The sequence below is a fragment of the Rattus norvegicus genome, chromosome 6 (genome assembly GCF_036323735.1).
Source record: "Rattus norvegicus strain BN/NHsdMcwi chromosome 6, GRCr8, whole genome shotgun sequence".
Lineage (NCBI taxonomy): Eukaryota > Metazoa > Chordata > Mammalia > Rodentia > Muridae > Rattus > Rattus norvegicus.
In genome coordinates this window covers 10,045,294-10,060,058 of record NC_086024.1, presented here as the reverse complement: position 1 = coordinate 10,060,058, position 14,765 = coordinate 10,045,294, and the positions used below count along the sequence as shown (strand labels likewise).

General features: G+C 39.0%; 1 protein-coding gene across 50 annotated transcripts in view; it reads right to left on the bottom strand.

Annotated features, from left to right (window-relative positions):
• The window catches only part of Nrxn1 (neurexin 1), a 1,146,022-nt gene that overhangs the window by 17,323 nt on the left and 1,113,934 nt on the right, over positions 1-14,765 (bottom strand). For 31 of the 50 annotated variants that reach the window (XM_063262405.1, XM_063262423.1, XM_063262410.1 and 28 more), the window contains one exon: positions 6,783-6,870. In XM_063262405.1, the coding sequence (XP_063118475.1) occupies positions 6,783-6,870 (88 nt within the window). The remainder of the gene's footprint in view (positions 1-6,782; positions 6,871-14,765) is intronic. The other 19 variants (XM_063262407.1, XM_063262425.1, XM_063262413.1 and 16 more) reach the window with 1 other exon arrangement.

Sequence of the window (14,765 nt, the reverse complement as noted above, 5' to 3'; positions counted from 1 at the left end):
AACATTTTTATTCCATTTTTCTGGCTGTAGCTCAAAATTCTCCATTTTAACAGCAATGTGTTGGCTATTATTGGCTAATTAGACTCACTTTTGAATAATTACATAATAAATAACCTACATTTAAGTGAAGAACAAAATTATCTTCTAATCAGGCTCAAAAATATGGTTGAATAAATGATATATTCCTTTAAATGATTGAGATTACTTATTTAATGAAAAGAAGCAGCTTGTTCAATATACATATTTTTATTCCTAATGGTTAATGGGATCAGTTCAATAGAAATTCTTTGATTTTTTTCTCAAAATAGCATACTGGAAAGCCACTCTAAATTGCATAGTAATTGTAGCAAATTTTCACTAATGAATAGTAATGCATGTAAAGGAACTTTTGCCATCAAATTTAAATTTATCCCAGAGAATTATTGAAATGAACATTTTAAAAGCTATTCTGTATTTGCGAGGTTCCTACATTTTGCAGGTACAACCTACATTTCAAGAAACCAAAAGCCCACTTTCTCTCAACTAGAATCGTCAAAGAGAAAGTTTTACCTAAGTAACTCTCTCCAAATCTCCCCAACAAGTATTTGTAAGGACTATAAGCAGTGATGAGTCTTCACCAAATCTAAAAGACACTATAATTACTCAAACATCTGTGACCTGTCTCTGAAATGTAGCTGATGTCCAAACAAAGTCTGTTTACAGTTGTTGAGCTGGCAGATCATCTCCACTGTCTCAAACTATAAAAAAATCATTCACACATGCACATGCATGTGGGCACACAGACACAGATGCATTCACACAGACACGGGACACAGACAGACAAGCACACACACACACACACACACACACACATACACATTGAGAGAGAGAGAGAGAGAGAGAGAGAGAGAGAGAGAGAGAGAGAGAGATCTCCTGACTAATTTCATGTAGGGGCTTTCCACTGTGTCCAGCAAGAAGTGTCCAGTTAGTTGAGAAGTCTTCCAGTGCTTAACCAGCTATCCATCCTTAAAAACAAAGAGATCTGACACACTATCCTCACCATTGTAAATGTAAGAGGATTTTCTGAGTACATTGGAGGAAGGAGGAAGCTAAGTCTGTTTTCACTGGATTAAATGGAAGTTATTCACTAGGAAGCTTCCATACCAAAACGGATCATCATTTTCCCTGAAGGTCTTAAGTATCATTATGGAAATCACACTTCTAGACTTCACCCATGAATATGGAGAAAGTATTCTGTTCAACAGGGGGCACAAAATGAACATGGATGGACATGATCTGAGAACTGAAGTGGGCTTGCTTACTAAGCACATTTGAAATTAAAAAACAAGTGTCAGAAAAATCCATTTCACAAATGCATTTGCTTGTAAAAGAGTCAGGAGACAGTTGCACACTTACAGTGTAATAAAACTAACAGGGAACACTGGAAAACACACACCAGAACACGTCATTGCCCTCAACGTAATTCCTGCCAGACCTATCCATTCGAACACACACATGTCTTGGATGAGGGGAAAGCACAATAGGTACGAGCAGATTTCTGTTCATTGTTTTCAAAGGAATCCCAAGGTCATTGTCCTTGCATATAAAGAGGGCATTTTTTGGACATTGATGGTCTGTGACCAGTGGAAACATAAGGTTTCAGCTTGAGGAGACGATTCTGTCAGTTGTCCTCCCTGTCCTTCTATTGTATTCTAAACCATGGCTGTACCAGCAGCGGGAAGCTATCATGCAATTCTAACCACGCAGGACAGTGTGGCTGGAATCAACTGTAATTGCGTTCCATGTGTTCCTTCCCAGGGGGTTGTCCCCGATCTAGTTTCAACATGCTCTGCTCTCATCAGGAGGTCCGAGTGGCTTCATCACTTGCCCATCCGTTTCAGCCAGAAAAAGTAACAGCATTATGTAAAGGGGAAAAAAACAGCATGGATATTACTTTTATAGAAATGAATTGGAAAAAAAAGAAAAGCTGCCATTTGTGCTCGGTTATTCTAGGCACTGCAATAATTATCTTAAATACATTCACCTTTAGTGCTTGAAATGCCACCCCCCAAAAAAAAACTATAAATCAAAAACAGGTCATATATTAATGCCTTAGATGAAGGATTTTAAAATCAGAAAAAAAGAAGAAAGAATAAGAAAAAAGTACAAAATGTATGGTGGCTTCTAAGTAGAAAGACAAATAGTCCTCTCAAAAAGAAATCCAAGTCTAAAACAACATGAGTCATGTGTCCTGTCCTCACTCCCAAGGTGGCACACATGTGGATGCACGTTAGAGCTCGGTCACACTTGAACAATGATGAGATTAATAACTACACACACACCATCCTCTTCATTAAGAGTACTGAGTGGAGTCACATAGAACTTCTCATCTATCCAACACTTAATAAAAGCTGTAATTTGCTGATGGTGAAGAAGAGCCTACATTGCTTTCTATGTTTGTTTTTTGGCATCTTTAAGAAGGAAGCCTGAATATTAAAAATGTCACAATTTCAATGGGAAATGCTTTTTTGAAAGTGTATGTATGTTGATGGTCTATCTGATAAGAAAATGTTCACATATAAATATTCAGGGAGAGTAAAATACCCAGGCAACTTGTGTGGTAGCTAACTGTGGCGCTCTTGAGACTGCTCCTTCCACTACCTTAGGGGGATAATTGATGAATGTTGGACAGGACTTTATCTCTGAAATCTACCATGATGTGTTGTGTTCTAAAGGCCTGCTTACCCAAAGGTTGACTTGCTTATGTGTGAAAGGATTTTTACCTAGGCATGTCTGACAATAACCAAAATCTCATGATATCAGCAGGGACAATTACCACCAACATTATTTTGCATTAATATAAGGACAACAACAGGAAGAGAGATATAAGGAAATGGTATGTTTGTTTTAAGAGTCTGTCGAAGCAGGCTCTCAGAGGGAACAATATTCAGAGTCAAGCAAGGTCAAGAAAACAGATGACTTTTCTTAAATAATACCTGGAAAGAAGATAAATATAAACTGAAAATTCTAACTGATGCCATTATACACTATTGCTACAGGCACAAAATCTCATGTAATATTAAAGAAGAACCAGGAAGAAAATCAGAAATTTGAATAGGAAGGTAAGTGTTGAAAACCATTTTATATGTAAAATGCAATACCCAAAGATTGCAGGACAGCGGAGGTCACCAGAACAGATGCCAGCCAGTGATCCTACAAACGTGGCAGTCCACACTCTGAAGTGCCTACCCGTAGATTGCTGTCTGTAGGCAGGTGAGGGCAGGTGGAAGATGAGGCAAGAAGAGCCTTTGATTGGACAGTAGAAAAGGAGGCTGACTGATAGTTTTTTGAGAGACAGGAGAGACAGTAGAGAGGGAAGAAGGTAGGAAGATGGAGGAAGAGGAGGAAAGCCCAGATCTGTGTGACTTTCAATAGCCACAGGTAGCTATGGATATCTTACAAGGAATGGATAGTTACAGGACAGTTTGTCTTATCTAGGTGCACAGTTTATATCAATATGAATTGCTCTGAGTTTATTGTGTGGATGTTTTGTGGGGTGAGAATTTACTGATATACATCTGATTGATAAATTACAAGCTTCTAGGGTTTTGATTTTGCCCGGTTACAGGGATGGGTGACAGCTGTGAGATGGGCAGTTGCTACATGGGGCTGGAGTGGCAGCGACTCACCATGGGATCATAGCGAGTCGGGTGGCAAAGGGTCAGGGAGTCTGCCTGGATGAGAATACCCCGCTGGTACATGTGATTGGCTGGTGCCCGGAGCAGGGTGTAGTGTGGGATGGTGTATCATTTTTGTTATTTCTTGCTATCCCTACCTACTCTAACAAGACCTGAGGAGCAGAAACCTAAGGACTAAGGGAAGAAATATGGCCAGGTAGGAAGTTAAATAATCCAGACTGTGCAAGAAAGTGTAAGTAAAGGTAGCGGAGATCGTTCATTGAATCAGAGAGCATGTTGTACCAGCATGAGGACCCCAGGTCAAATCCCTAGGACCGACATTAAAATAGAAGCCCTGACCACTGGGATGGAGACTTACACTTCAGTCTCAAAACTAGACATAGAGACAGACAGATTTTTGTGTATTCTAAGCAAGCCTGATCTAAACAAGTCAGGGTCTGTGTGCATGTGTGCGTGCGTGTGTGTGTGTGTGTGTGTGTGTGTGTGTGTGTGTGTTTTCTGTTTCAGAAAAATTATAAAATGGCCTTGGGGAAGAGAGACAGGCAGGCCCTGAGAACTCCTCAACCAGCCAGTATAGACAAAATGACAGCAAACTCCAAGTTCAGTGAGAAAACATGTCCCATTGAAATAAGGCAGAAAATGACAGAGTATAGAGTGGCATACCTACTATCTTCCTCTGTTTTCCATGGGCAAGTAAACACACACACACATACACACACACACACATACCAAATACACACAAACACATACAAAGAAACACACACGTGATCATTATTGGACAGAATCCGTAGTTGTATATCTTGGTTTGTGCAGGAGACAGTGCATTAGAAAAGTACATAAACTTGTAGAAAATGTACGTCAGGGGTGTGCACTTTCACATGTTCCTGCTCCATACTGTTGCCCTCTTAGGGGTGAGGTTGCAGATATACATTGGCAAACTCCTAATAGGCAAGTACTCAAGATAGTCATGAATTCAGTAAGGAAGAAAGAGCAGCAAGAACATCTGGAACACAGATGTTGACAAGATGCTATGTGCTTCCTATTATTTTGAACCTTTAATATAGCAGTAAAAATCAGATAAAGAAAGATTAAGAGCTAGAGGATGGGCACAGTGGTTAAGAAGACGTGCTGCTCTTGCAGAGTTCATAGCATCTGTGTAGGGCGATGCACAGTGGCCTCCAGCTCTGTCACAGGAGATCTGATACTTCCTATGTCCTCAGGTACCTGCACTATATTCACAAACTCAGAATCACAAACACTCAAACACACATCTGAACTAAACGCAGAGGAGAAGGGGAAGATTACAGGGTTATTTCCCATTTTTCCAGTATTCTATCTCTTAGGTCCACTGTACCTAGAGGAATACAGACACCATAGAGTAGTTGCTAAGGAGTGTTTAATGGTCCTATAAGCAATGCTGGAGTAATTGGAGCATTTTACTTAAGAAGAAAGACAAAGCATCAATTTCAAGTGTAATTAAAGTCCTCACACTCAATTTACTGGGCACTTAAGGTGAAGGCAGGATCTTTACTGTGCGGCCCAGGATAATGACCTGATTGGGTAATCCAGATCAGGCAGATAGAGTTGAGTCGATGGTCACCAGAGATAGAAGCGTTACATGTAACAGATTATCCTGGGGCTGAGAGTCCTGTGGGAAGTAATCTGCTAAGGACAGTTGAGGCAAGTCAGACCATCTCCAGCTACAGCGGCACTGAGGACGGCTGTGGCCCATTTCCCCCTCACTGGCAGCTGTTCCTAAGCATGTGCGGCTAGTGGTGGCAACATGTATTGATCAAGCAGAGTCACAGCCTATGCATCGCAAAATAGTTCATATTTAAAAATGATTATTCATATATATATACATACATATATATATGTATATATATATATATATATGAAACAAGAGAATCCAAGTTTATTTTATTGAGACATGTTCTCATGTTCTTCTGGGAATCCAGGTAAGATCTATGAAGGTCACATCTCCTACAGTACTTCCATTGAACGAATAGGCATAAATCTACAAGTATAAGTGATCGATGGGAACGGGCTGTGATTCATTCATTATTAGGCTCCACCACCTGCTGGGAACAGCACAAGGACTGTGCAGGAACAGAAGTGATATGTTGTCCTCATCAGATGAGTTTCAAACGCATCACAATCGAGAAACTAGAACTTTTTATGGGCAAAATGTGACATGAACCTTTGAGAAACACAGCAAGATTCAAACATCTCTTTTTTAAAATCTGTCAAGGACAATAGCTCCTGTTTGTTTTGCTTATTGTCACAATACTTCAACATCCCAAATTTGGAAATATATCACTTTAGGTAACTTTCCAGCAGACTCAATCATGGGAAAGCTTGTCAGTGCAAAGGTCATGTGATTCCTCACAACTGACTATATATATTTTTAGCTTTCTAGTTTCACTGCAAATGATGACAGGGAAAGCCTACTATATACTGTGTGCAAAAGTGACCCACAGAGCTACTGGAATGTGAACAGTAAATTCTTACTGTACAACTTTCTTACTCACTGCCTTATCTAAAATAGCTTTTCTGTTTCTTTGTTTCTGTTTTTCAAGACAGGGTTTCTCTGTGTACTGGCTGTCCTAAACTCATACTGTAGATCAGGCTGGACTTGAACTCAAAGAGATCCACCGGCCTCTGCCTCCAAAGTACTGGCATTAAATGTTTGTGGCACCACCATCCAGCGAAATAATTTTGTTTGTTTTTGTATTTGTTTTACAGTTTTTAGAGTGAGAAAAAATTTATTACTGAAAGGCAAAAGCTCACTAGATCATGTTTTGTTTGTAATTGATTGCTTGATTTTTAATGTTTTGCGACAGAATTTTCTATAGTCTATTTGGACTTCATTTCACTATGCAGTCTAAGGTGACTTTGAAATCCTTATCCTCCTGCCTCTACCTCCAAGATTATCAGCATATATTACCCTCAAGTCAAAATAAAAGCCCACTGGATAATGTACCATTTTGTATTGAGGTAGCCTAAGGTACCTCTCCTCACATAAGTGGGCATCTCTTCTAAGAACTATAACATGCAACAAAGATTTACAGTAAAGGCAAGGAAGTAAGAAAAAAATTGACTAACCTAACCCACCTGAGCTCGGCTCACAGGGGTCAATGTCCTCATCGTCGCTGGGACACTCTGCCGAGGCCACAAGGATATCATCCGTGGTCTGTAAGGGAATCACAGTCAATAGGTTAATTAAAAGTCTCCTTAGTGGTATGTTCCATTTCATTTACAAGTGAAACACAGTCTGTGTTTACATTATAGATTGAGAAACCAAATTTATTGTGTTCCTTCCTCGAGACATAGGACACTGAGAAAACATATTTTAGATCTCTCATAGAAACATCTCCATGATTGTGAGATCTGGATTACAACTTATTTTGCACTCGGGTATAGAAATAGTGATCCACAGTTGGTACACACCCAACCATCCAGCTGCAGTGTGAGGCTGCAGATGTTCAAAGCAACCTGGCAGAAACAGCCAAATTGAGATTGATTACAGCCCGGAGAGCTACAATGTATGCACCAGTAGGCTTTATGCAGTACTTGTGCTTCGCTTCCTGAAGCAGAACAGACATAGCTTTTTTAACATCTGTGAACAGGTAGCTCGATAAAAATTCCACATGTACTTTGTCATCACTGGGGAACACAGATTACATAGAAAATTAGATATGTTGTTTTCTAGGTGCAGAAATGAAGCAGACACAGTGAAAATGTACTTTCAATTTTTAAAATTTTATCATTTTTGCAATGTTCAGATAGTAGAAGCTATTTCCATGTTGTTCTTTCCATCCTCAAGGTTTCATCATAAGTAAAAAGTGTGTGCAGAGTAGGCTGGGGGGAGGTGACCATTTCCTCTGTGACATTATAGTTGCTTCAATGAACTTACAGCCAAAAAGATAACTGCCACTGTAATAAAAGTCAAAGTGTGTAAATCCTAGCAGTTAGTCACATAATCAACACAGTGACAAGCATCAAAGGTTGTTCTTTACTGCCACTTATGAGCGGTAATAAACTCAGAGGAGTTATTGCACGGAATTTGTGAAGGTTTACGTCGGATTTGGCTAACGCTAAAGGAAAGCATCAAATCCGTGGTGCAAGAAGGAGATGCTATTGTATTTGCAGAGATTCCATAGATCTGGGCTATTCAGAAGATGCTTGAGAGAAAAATGATTCAGCTGTTTAACAGGAATTAGAATAACATCCAAGAGCTAAAGTCAATAGAAAGCCACAATATTGCCAGAAATAAAGATTTAAAACGATTTTTAAGAAAACTGGAGACAAGAAGCAAATGGCAAATTGATGGAACTAGAAAATATCACCCTGAGTGAGGGAATCCAATCACAGAAAAACATACATGGAATGCACTCACTGATAAGTGGATATTAGCTCCAAAGCTCAGATTACCCAATGATACAACCCACAGACCACATGAAGCTCAAGAAGAAGGATGACCAAAGTGTGGATGCTTCAGTCCTTCATAGAGGGGGAACATATTCATAGGAGGGAATACGGACAAAAAGTTTGGAGAAGAGACTGAAGGAATGGGCATTAAGAACCTGCCCCATCTGGGGATCCGACCCATATACATCCAGCCACCAAACCCAGTCATTATTGGAGATGACAAGAGGTACATGCTGACAGAAGCCTGATATAGCTGTCTCCTGAGAGGCTCTGCCAGAGTGTGACAAATACAGTGGTGGATGCTCACAGCCAAACATTGAACTGAGAACTGGGGTCCCCATTGGAGGAGTTAGAGAAAAGACTGAAGGAGCTAAAGGGTTTTACAGCCCCATAAGAACAACAATACCAACCAACCAGAGCTCCCAGGGACTAAACCACTACCCAAAGTGTACACATGGACAGACCCATGGCTCCAGCTGCACATGTAGCAGAGGATGGCCTTGTGGGGCACCAATGTGAGGAGAAGCCTGTGGTCCTGCCAAGGGTGGACCCTACAGTGTAAGTGAATGTTGGGAGAGGGGGAATGGAGTGGAGGCAGGAAGGGTGGGAAGATGGGTGAGTAAACACCCTCACAGAAGAAGTGGCGGGGAGGGGGTGGAATAGGAAGTTTATGGACAGGAAACCGAGAAAGGGAATAACATTTGAAATGTAAATAAAAAAAAACACAAGAAAAGAAACTAAAAGAAATCTGGAGACAAGAAGCAGGGGCACTTTAATGACAAACAACAGGCTTAAAAGTCAATCTATCTCCAATGTACTTTAAAATTAACATGAGCCGTTAGGCAGCATGTAGATGTGGGTTCATTTTGGCTTTTTGCTCTTAATTCTTCTTAAAGTGTTTCTAGATTCATGTAATCTCCTGGTGTCATTTTCAAGACGGAAACTTAAAATGCTAGATTTTCCAGAAGCATAGTTGTTCAGAGAGAAAGCTATCAGCCCAGGGTGTGCACAGCACTTCATTCTCATTTAAATGAGAGATGTTCACCAAAGACCTATCTGGCTTCCGGCATGAGTTCATTTTGCAGCATTTCACCCATCTGGGTCACATGAGATTAAATTAGGGGTCCTTCAGACCAATGAATCCATCATATCCCAGAGCAGAGAGTGGACCTTTTCCTATGGCTAACAGCTAACAGGAAGCTGTTATCGTCACCCAGAGTGTTGTGAAACAGCCTAAAATATTCTCTATGACTCATTCAGCGAGATTCGTCAAAGGTGCTGAGCTCTGGAGCTCTGGCACTGAAATGGAATCACCAGGATGCTCTGTTTTCCTTATCTTAGCAATAATGAGCATTATTCATAAGGAATAAATCAACACATGGAGAGTACTTGGATTATGGTCACTTTGTAATTGTTAATGAAAACTTTCAACATTATCAACACTAGCTCTAATATTTCATGAAAGAGGAGCTGTTTCAATTAAATAATATTGAACTGTATTTATAAATAATAAAGTGTCCAACTAGGAGATTTATGTTTGTAATTATATTCAAATTTGAGAGTTACATTAGGTAGTTTTTACACTTCCAACTTTTACAGTCTCAGTTCAAAGTGTGACTTAGACAAACATCAAGAATAAATGAGGAGGGTTGATTGTTAAAAAGAATTTATGGTCACATATGTACATGTCATTAGAAAATATTTTATTCAGGGTAGTTGCTTAGGTAATGCAAACCAACCTACTTAAAGGCATTTTCTCTAGGGATCATTCCGCTTTAAGCAGAAGTGTTGTAACTTTTCATAAAACACTAGTAAGTAAAATAATAAAGTCATATAAGTGTTTTATTTAGCACTTTTAAGATAAAATAAATCACCAGAGAAATATAACTCATCTATAAAACTATCCTTTAGGTTTTAATGTAATTTCCTGCTATAATGCATATATATACATATATACACACATATATGCATTACATACATATATATCCTTGATTGTGATGTGTGCATTTTTCCACTAAAGTTAAAAACAAGTGACACTTTTGTGAGTAAAATTCTCAAATTAATAGGTGTCATGGCTGAAATCTCTATGGTGTGAAAAACCCAGAGGCAGCTCAAAGAAGGTAAAAATATTAAGAGGCAGTTCAAGGAGGGGAAAAAAATAAAATTTCATCCAGGAGGGGATTTAACCTAACAATATTCTAACCAAAGCTACGTAATTGAAATTTGATTCACTCTGCTTGGAGCTGCCTGTCTGTGACTTACAGTTGAGCATGTGGTATTTAAAAAATCTCAACTATGTCTCATTAATCGATTCTCTTCTTTAGCAGACTTGGCTTGATTTTTATAACCCTTTTAACACAGAGACAGCCCACTGTAAGAGACAAAATGGTTATCAAGCAAAAGCATTAACTTTGTGAAGCAGTCCATTTAGATAACTGTCTCCTGTCTCTAACTGTACGTTTAAACACTCACAGGTCAAAGAACCACTTTGATGTTCCCTAATAGAGCTGCATCTGTGCCTGAGCATAGCAAGCGTCTATTTCCATTTCAGATGTCTACACAATAAAGTCTCCATACCTTTAGACAAGCAATATAGGATGCGTGAAAAAAGGGATGAAAATTGATGCATCATGTCCTGTATCTGAACCCTAATGTATAGGATTAGGAGAGATTGTAGTCAGAAGCTGTTATTGCGGTTTATCTCATAATGATATCAGGGGAGACTACTTGATAGTCTATAAACTATAACAACATTCCCCTTCTCACAAGGAGTCTTTCCTCACTCATCATTTGCAGTAAATACACTACTTACATTAAAAAAATACCACTCAAGTGTCTTTGTGGTTAAATGTGTGTGTGTGTGTGTGTGTGTGTGTGTGTGTGTGTGTGTGTGTGTATGTGTGTGTGTGTGTGGTGTGTGTGTGTATGTATATATATATAATGAATGAATAAATTTTATGTCCCTGCCAAGAACAAAGACATTTCTGGATGTCACTTTCGTGGTCCATGGCTGTGCTGAATATTAACCCCTGTCAGTAAAGGGACACATACAAGAAACATCAAGCAAAACAACAAACAAGAGTCGTGAGGCAAAGGGCAACTCAAGCTGTGCAATTACAACCCTTCACTGATCCTAAAGCTGTGTAAATGTTCTTTCTTAACTGAAAAAGTTGAATAATAAGCATTATAAATGATAATATACAGATATACGTATAGCTTATGAGGAATGTGGCTGGAAGAGCTGTTATTGGAGTTCCAGAGCTAAGCACTTGCTGAAGCAACCCAAGAGCAGCAACTCACACATCTGTATACTCACGCAACTGTATACTCACACATCTGTATACTCACACATCTGTAAAATCATTTACCCCATTTTAATGTGTGAGCTTTGGCACTCATGAATATTTAGGGCAAAGCTTATACATCCCTGAAAACAGCCAGCTTTCACATTTCTTTAATGTTCTTTCCCAATTGACGCCCAAGGCTATTACAAAAAGTGACCATAAATCATCTCTCTGCTTGGGGAAAAGACAGACTTGAAAGCTATTCAATTTTCTTCAAAAATTTTTCAGCTGCTTAAAATGTATGCAGTGATTTTAGAACAGCGAGAGTGGGATTGCATAGCAAGACTCCAGCATGGTAAAGAGACTTACTCACTTAAACTCAGTTCTGTGTACATTTGACTCTAGTTAGCTTAACAAGCCAAACTCACAATATGTAGAAACATGTGCATAATGTTGTAGATGAATGCATTTTCAGGAAAAGAGAGAGAACATGTCTAATTAAAAGCAATGTTCTTTCAGCTTATTTATATAACACAATAAAACATTCAAGAAAGAAATGTGGTATAAGAAAACATGAAACTGAATTCTCACTTTTAAATAAAACAGCATGTCTCTTTTACAATTTCTTTGAACTACGGTTGGCTTTTATTCTCATACTGAATTTCCAATTTTCGCCAAAGCAACTCTGGGGAATCAGCTTAAAGTTTAAACTTCTGGAAGAACATCTCAAAAATCTGTTGGCAATAATCAGAATTTGGAGGTGTAAGACCTCCAAATACTATAGGTGGTAAAGCCAAGAGCTGAAAGGGAACCGAGAGAACAAGGCAGTCGAATGTCCTCACTCTGCTTGCTCTGGTTTTGGACAAATCAAGTTTTTGAAATGATTTCGGCCATTCCCAAATTAAATACTGACAGATGTTTACAAATGCAAATCCAGGCTTTTTAATGGTGTTAAAATGAATCTCTTTCCAGCTATTGAGACTGAATGGACTAATTAGTCACACGGGTTAAACTGAAAATCCTTATTGGCAATGAGGCCCAACCATAATTTATGACTGTAGCATGCCAGCGGTGAATAGCTTCAATCAGCAGGATTCCAAGACCCTCGTGTTCATTGTTGACGTGTAACAGGTCGAGGAAGGAAATCACGATTCACTAAGTGTTCACTGATTTTTTTGCAGTGAGACTGAGTTTGGAACCATTCACGTAAGGTGAATGTTTCCTCGTGTATTTGAGAAATACAGGGGCTAGAAAAATAATAAAACACAACTACAATTACACGTCTAATGAAATTATCTACATCCTCAACAAATTGTGAATATCATTTACTTGAGATATCTATCCATCCAACCATGGATCCATGCATGTATACATAAACGTATGTATACATAAACGTATGTATACATGCATAGACCCATACCAACCCTTGTTTTCTACATGATACGATATATCTTTCAGAGATGCATGATAACATTAATTTATAGTAAGTGAAAATGTGGAAGAAAGCAAGAAATATCACAGTGTGAAGAAGGAGCCAGCACATTCATTCAGAGAAACAGCTACATAGGCGAGGAGACTCACACACAGCTGGCCTACTGTCTTTATATGGGGCCAAACAGAAAGAAAATGACACCAAGGGGCGAAAAATATCAATGCTAGACGTGGCACAGCTGAAACACCTAAGTTTAATATCTACTATGCTGATTTGGGGGGAAAGGTTTTGTCTTTGCGTTTTTAGAAAAGGCGATTGGACTCTGGATATCTTCCAGATCAGAATATGGATCAGATTTGATAGAGGGAGACCCCCGGAAGAACTATATTCAAGAGAATAAAAAAAGACAATTTCATCCTAACCAGTCTGTACACACTACACAGACTGACACAATCCATACAGATATCTTGATGATACTTAAATGTTGTTGTGAGATTTATGTATTACAGAATGTACAGCTTTGGGAGTCTCATCGTCAGACATGCTGAACTGCCCTGCTTGAAATCCTGATCTCAGGGACTTTCAGCTGGATCCAGTCAGGACTGACATCGGACACTATAAAATCATTGGTGTGGCCTTTTTAAGGCCAAAGAGCTCCCCCATTTTCCTGATGGTACCCGCAAAAATATCTCAATGCCCATGTAGAGCTTAAAGAAGTTATTGAGGAGTCAGTGCCCTGGTTTCCTAAATTTTCAGAGGCTGGAGGTAGTTATTGTAAGATTGTCTTTCTGGGGAATTTAGAAATAGTCATAATCTAACAGGGAGGAATTAGCTGAAACTAATTGCGCAGTCATAATCACATTTGGTAAAAATCCTTATAATTGTTATTAAGTTAAAGTTATTTCTCACCCTGGTACAGAATTTGTTTGATACAGAATCAGTGTTTGCATTGACATGAATTTCCTCTATTGCTACAAAAATTTTAAAAGTGCAAGGCTTGGACCCAGTCCTTCTATGAATGCCATTACAAGCTGTTTTTAGATGATTAAGCAATATGAGTTAAGAGCCAGATAGCAAACTCATGGTTCTGAGTTCATTAAAAAGGTGTTTTTTGAGATAATTCAATTAGGATGGCTGAGAGTAGTCAAGGCTTAATAGTTGAGAAATGCTTTTCATAGAGAGTTTTCAAAAATGTCAAAAATCCACAAACTGCAACATTTAATGTTATTTATCATTTGTTGAGACCTATCTGCTCCTAACAGCTGCTCTTTCATGGGTTCAAAGAAGAAACTGAGCATCTCCCTCCAGGTGAGGATCTGTACACTGCGCCAAGGTAGCCACCGGGAAGACGTTGCCTATTTCTTCTACAGACCTGTACTGTTCATGAGAGAACGCAAGTCACGGGATAGGACAGCTTAGTTCGGCCGAGACAGAATTAGCTAGTCCTTGATAACTCCTGTTTCACATGGTCTTTCAGAGGATACTGGGCCAGAAGGCTGAAAACCGATGCGTCAACTTGTTGCTAATGGAACTGTATGAATAGGCAGCTGTCTCTACAACTTGTCTGAGTTATAGAAGCTGTGTTAGGCTTCCTTTATTTTCGGTTAATATTAGTAGCTCTTGGATTTCTGATGGAGTTGAAGTCTAATTACAGTCTCATAGCCCACCCAGGCTATTTAACATTGAGAAAACATATTTGATTTGATAGTTTTCAGATAGTATAGAAGCTAGCCAGCACATAGTATATAGATTTTAGGCCTTTCTTATGTTAGGATAGATAACAGAAGTGTTCTACTTAAATGACAAAAATGATAAACTGGATGTTAGGTGTACATTGTACCTGTTACTTACAGAATGGTAATAGTTGCGCTCAATTTATATCTGAGAGAAAAGAGCCTTTTAACTGGACAAAAAGGGGGAAATGTGGATTGCCGTCTGTAA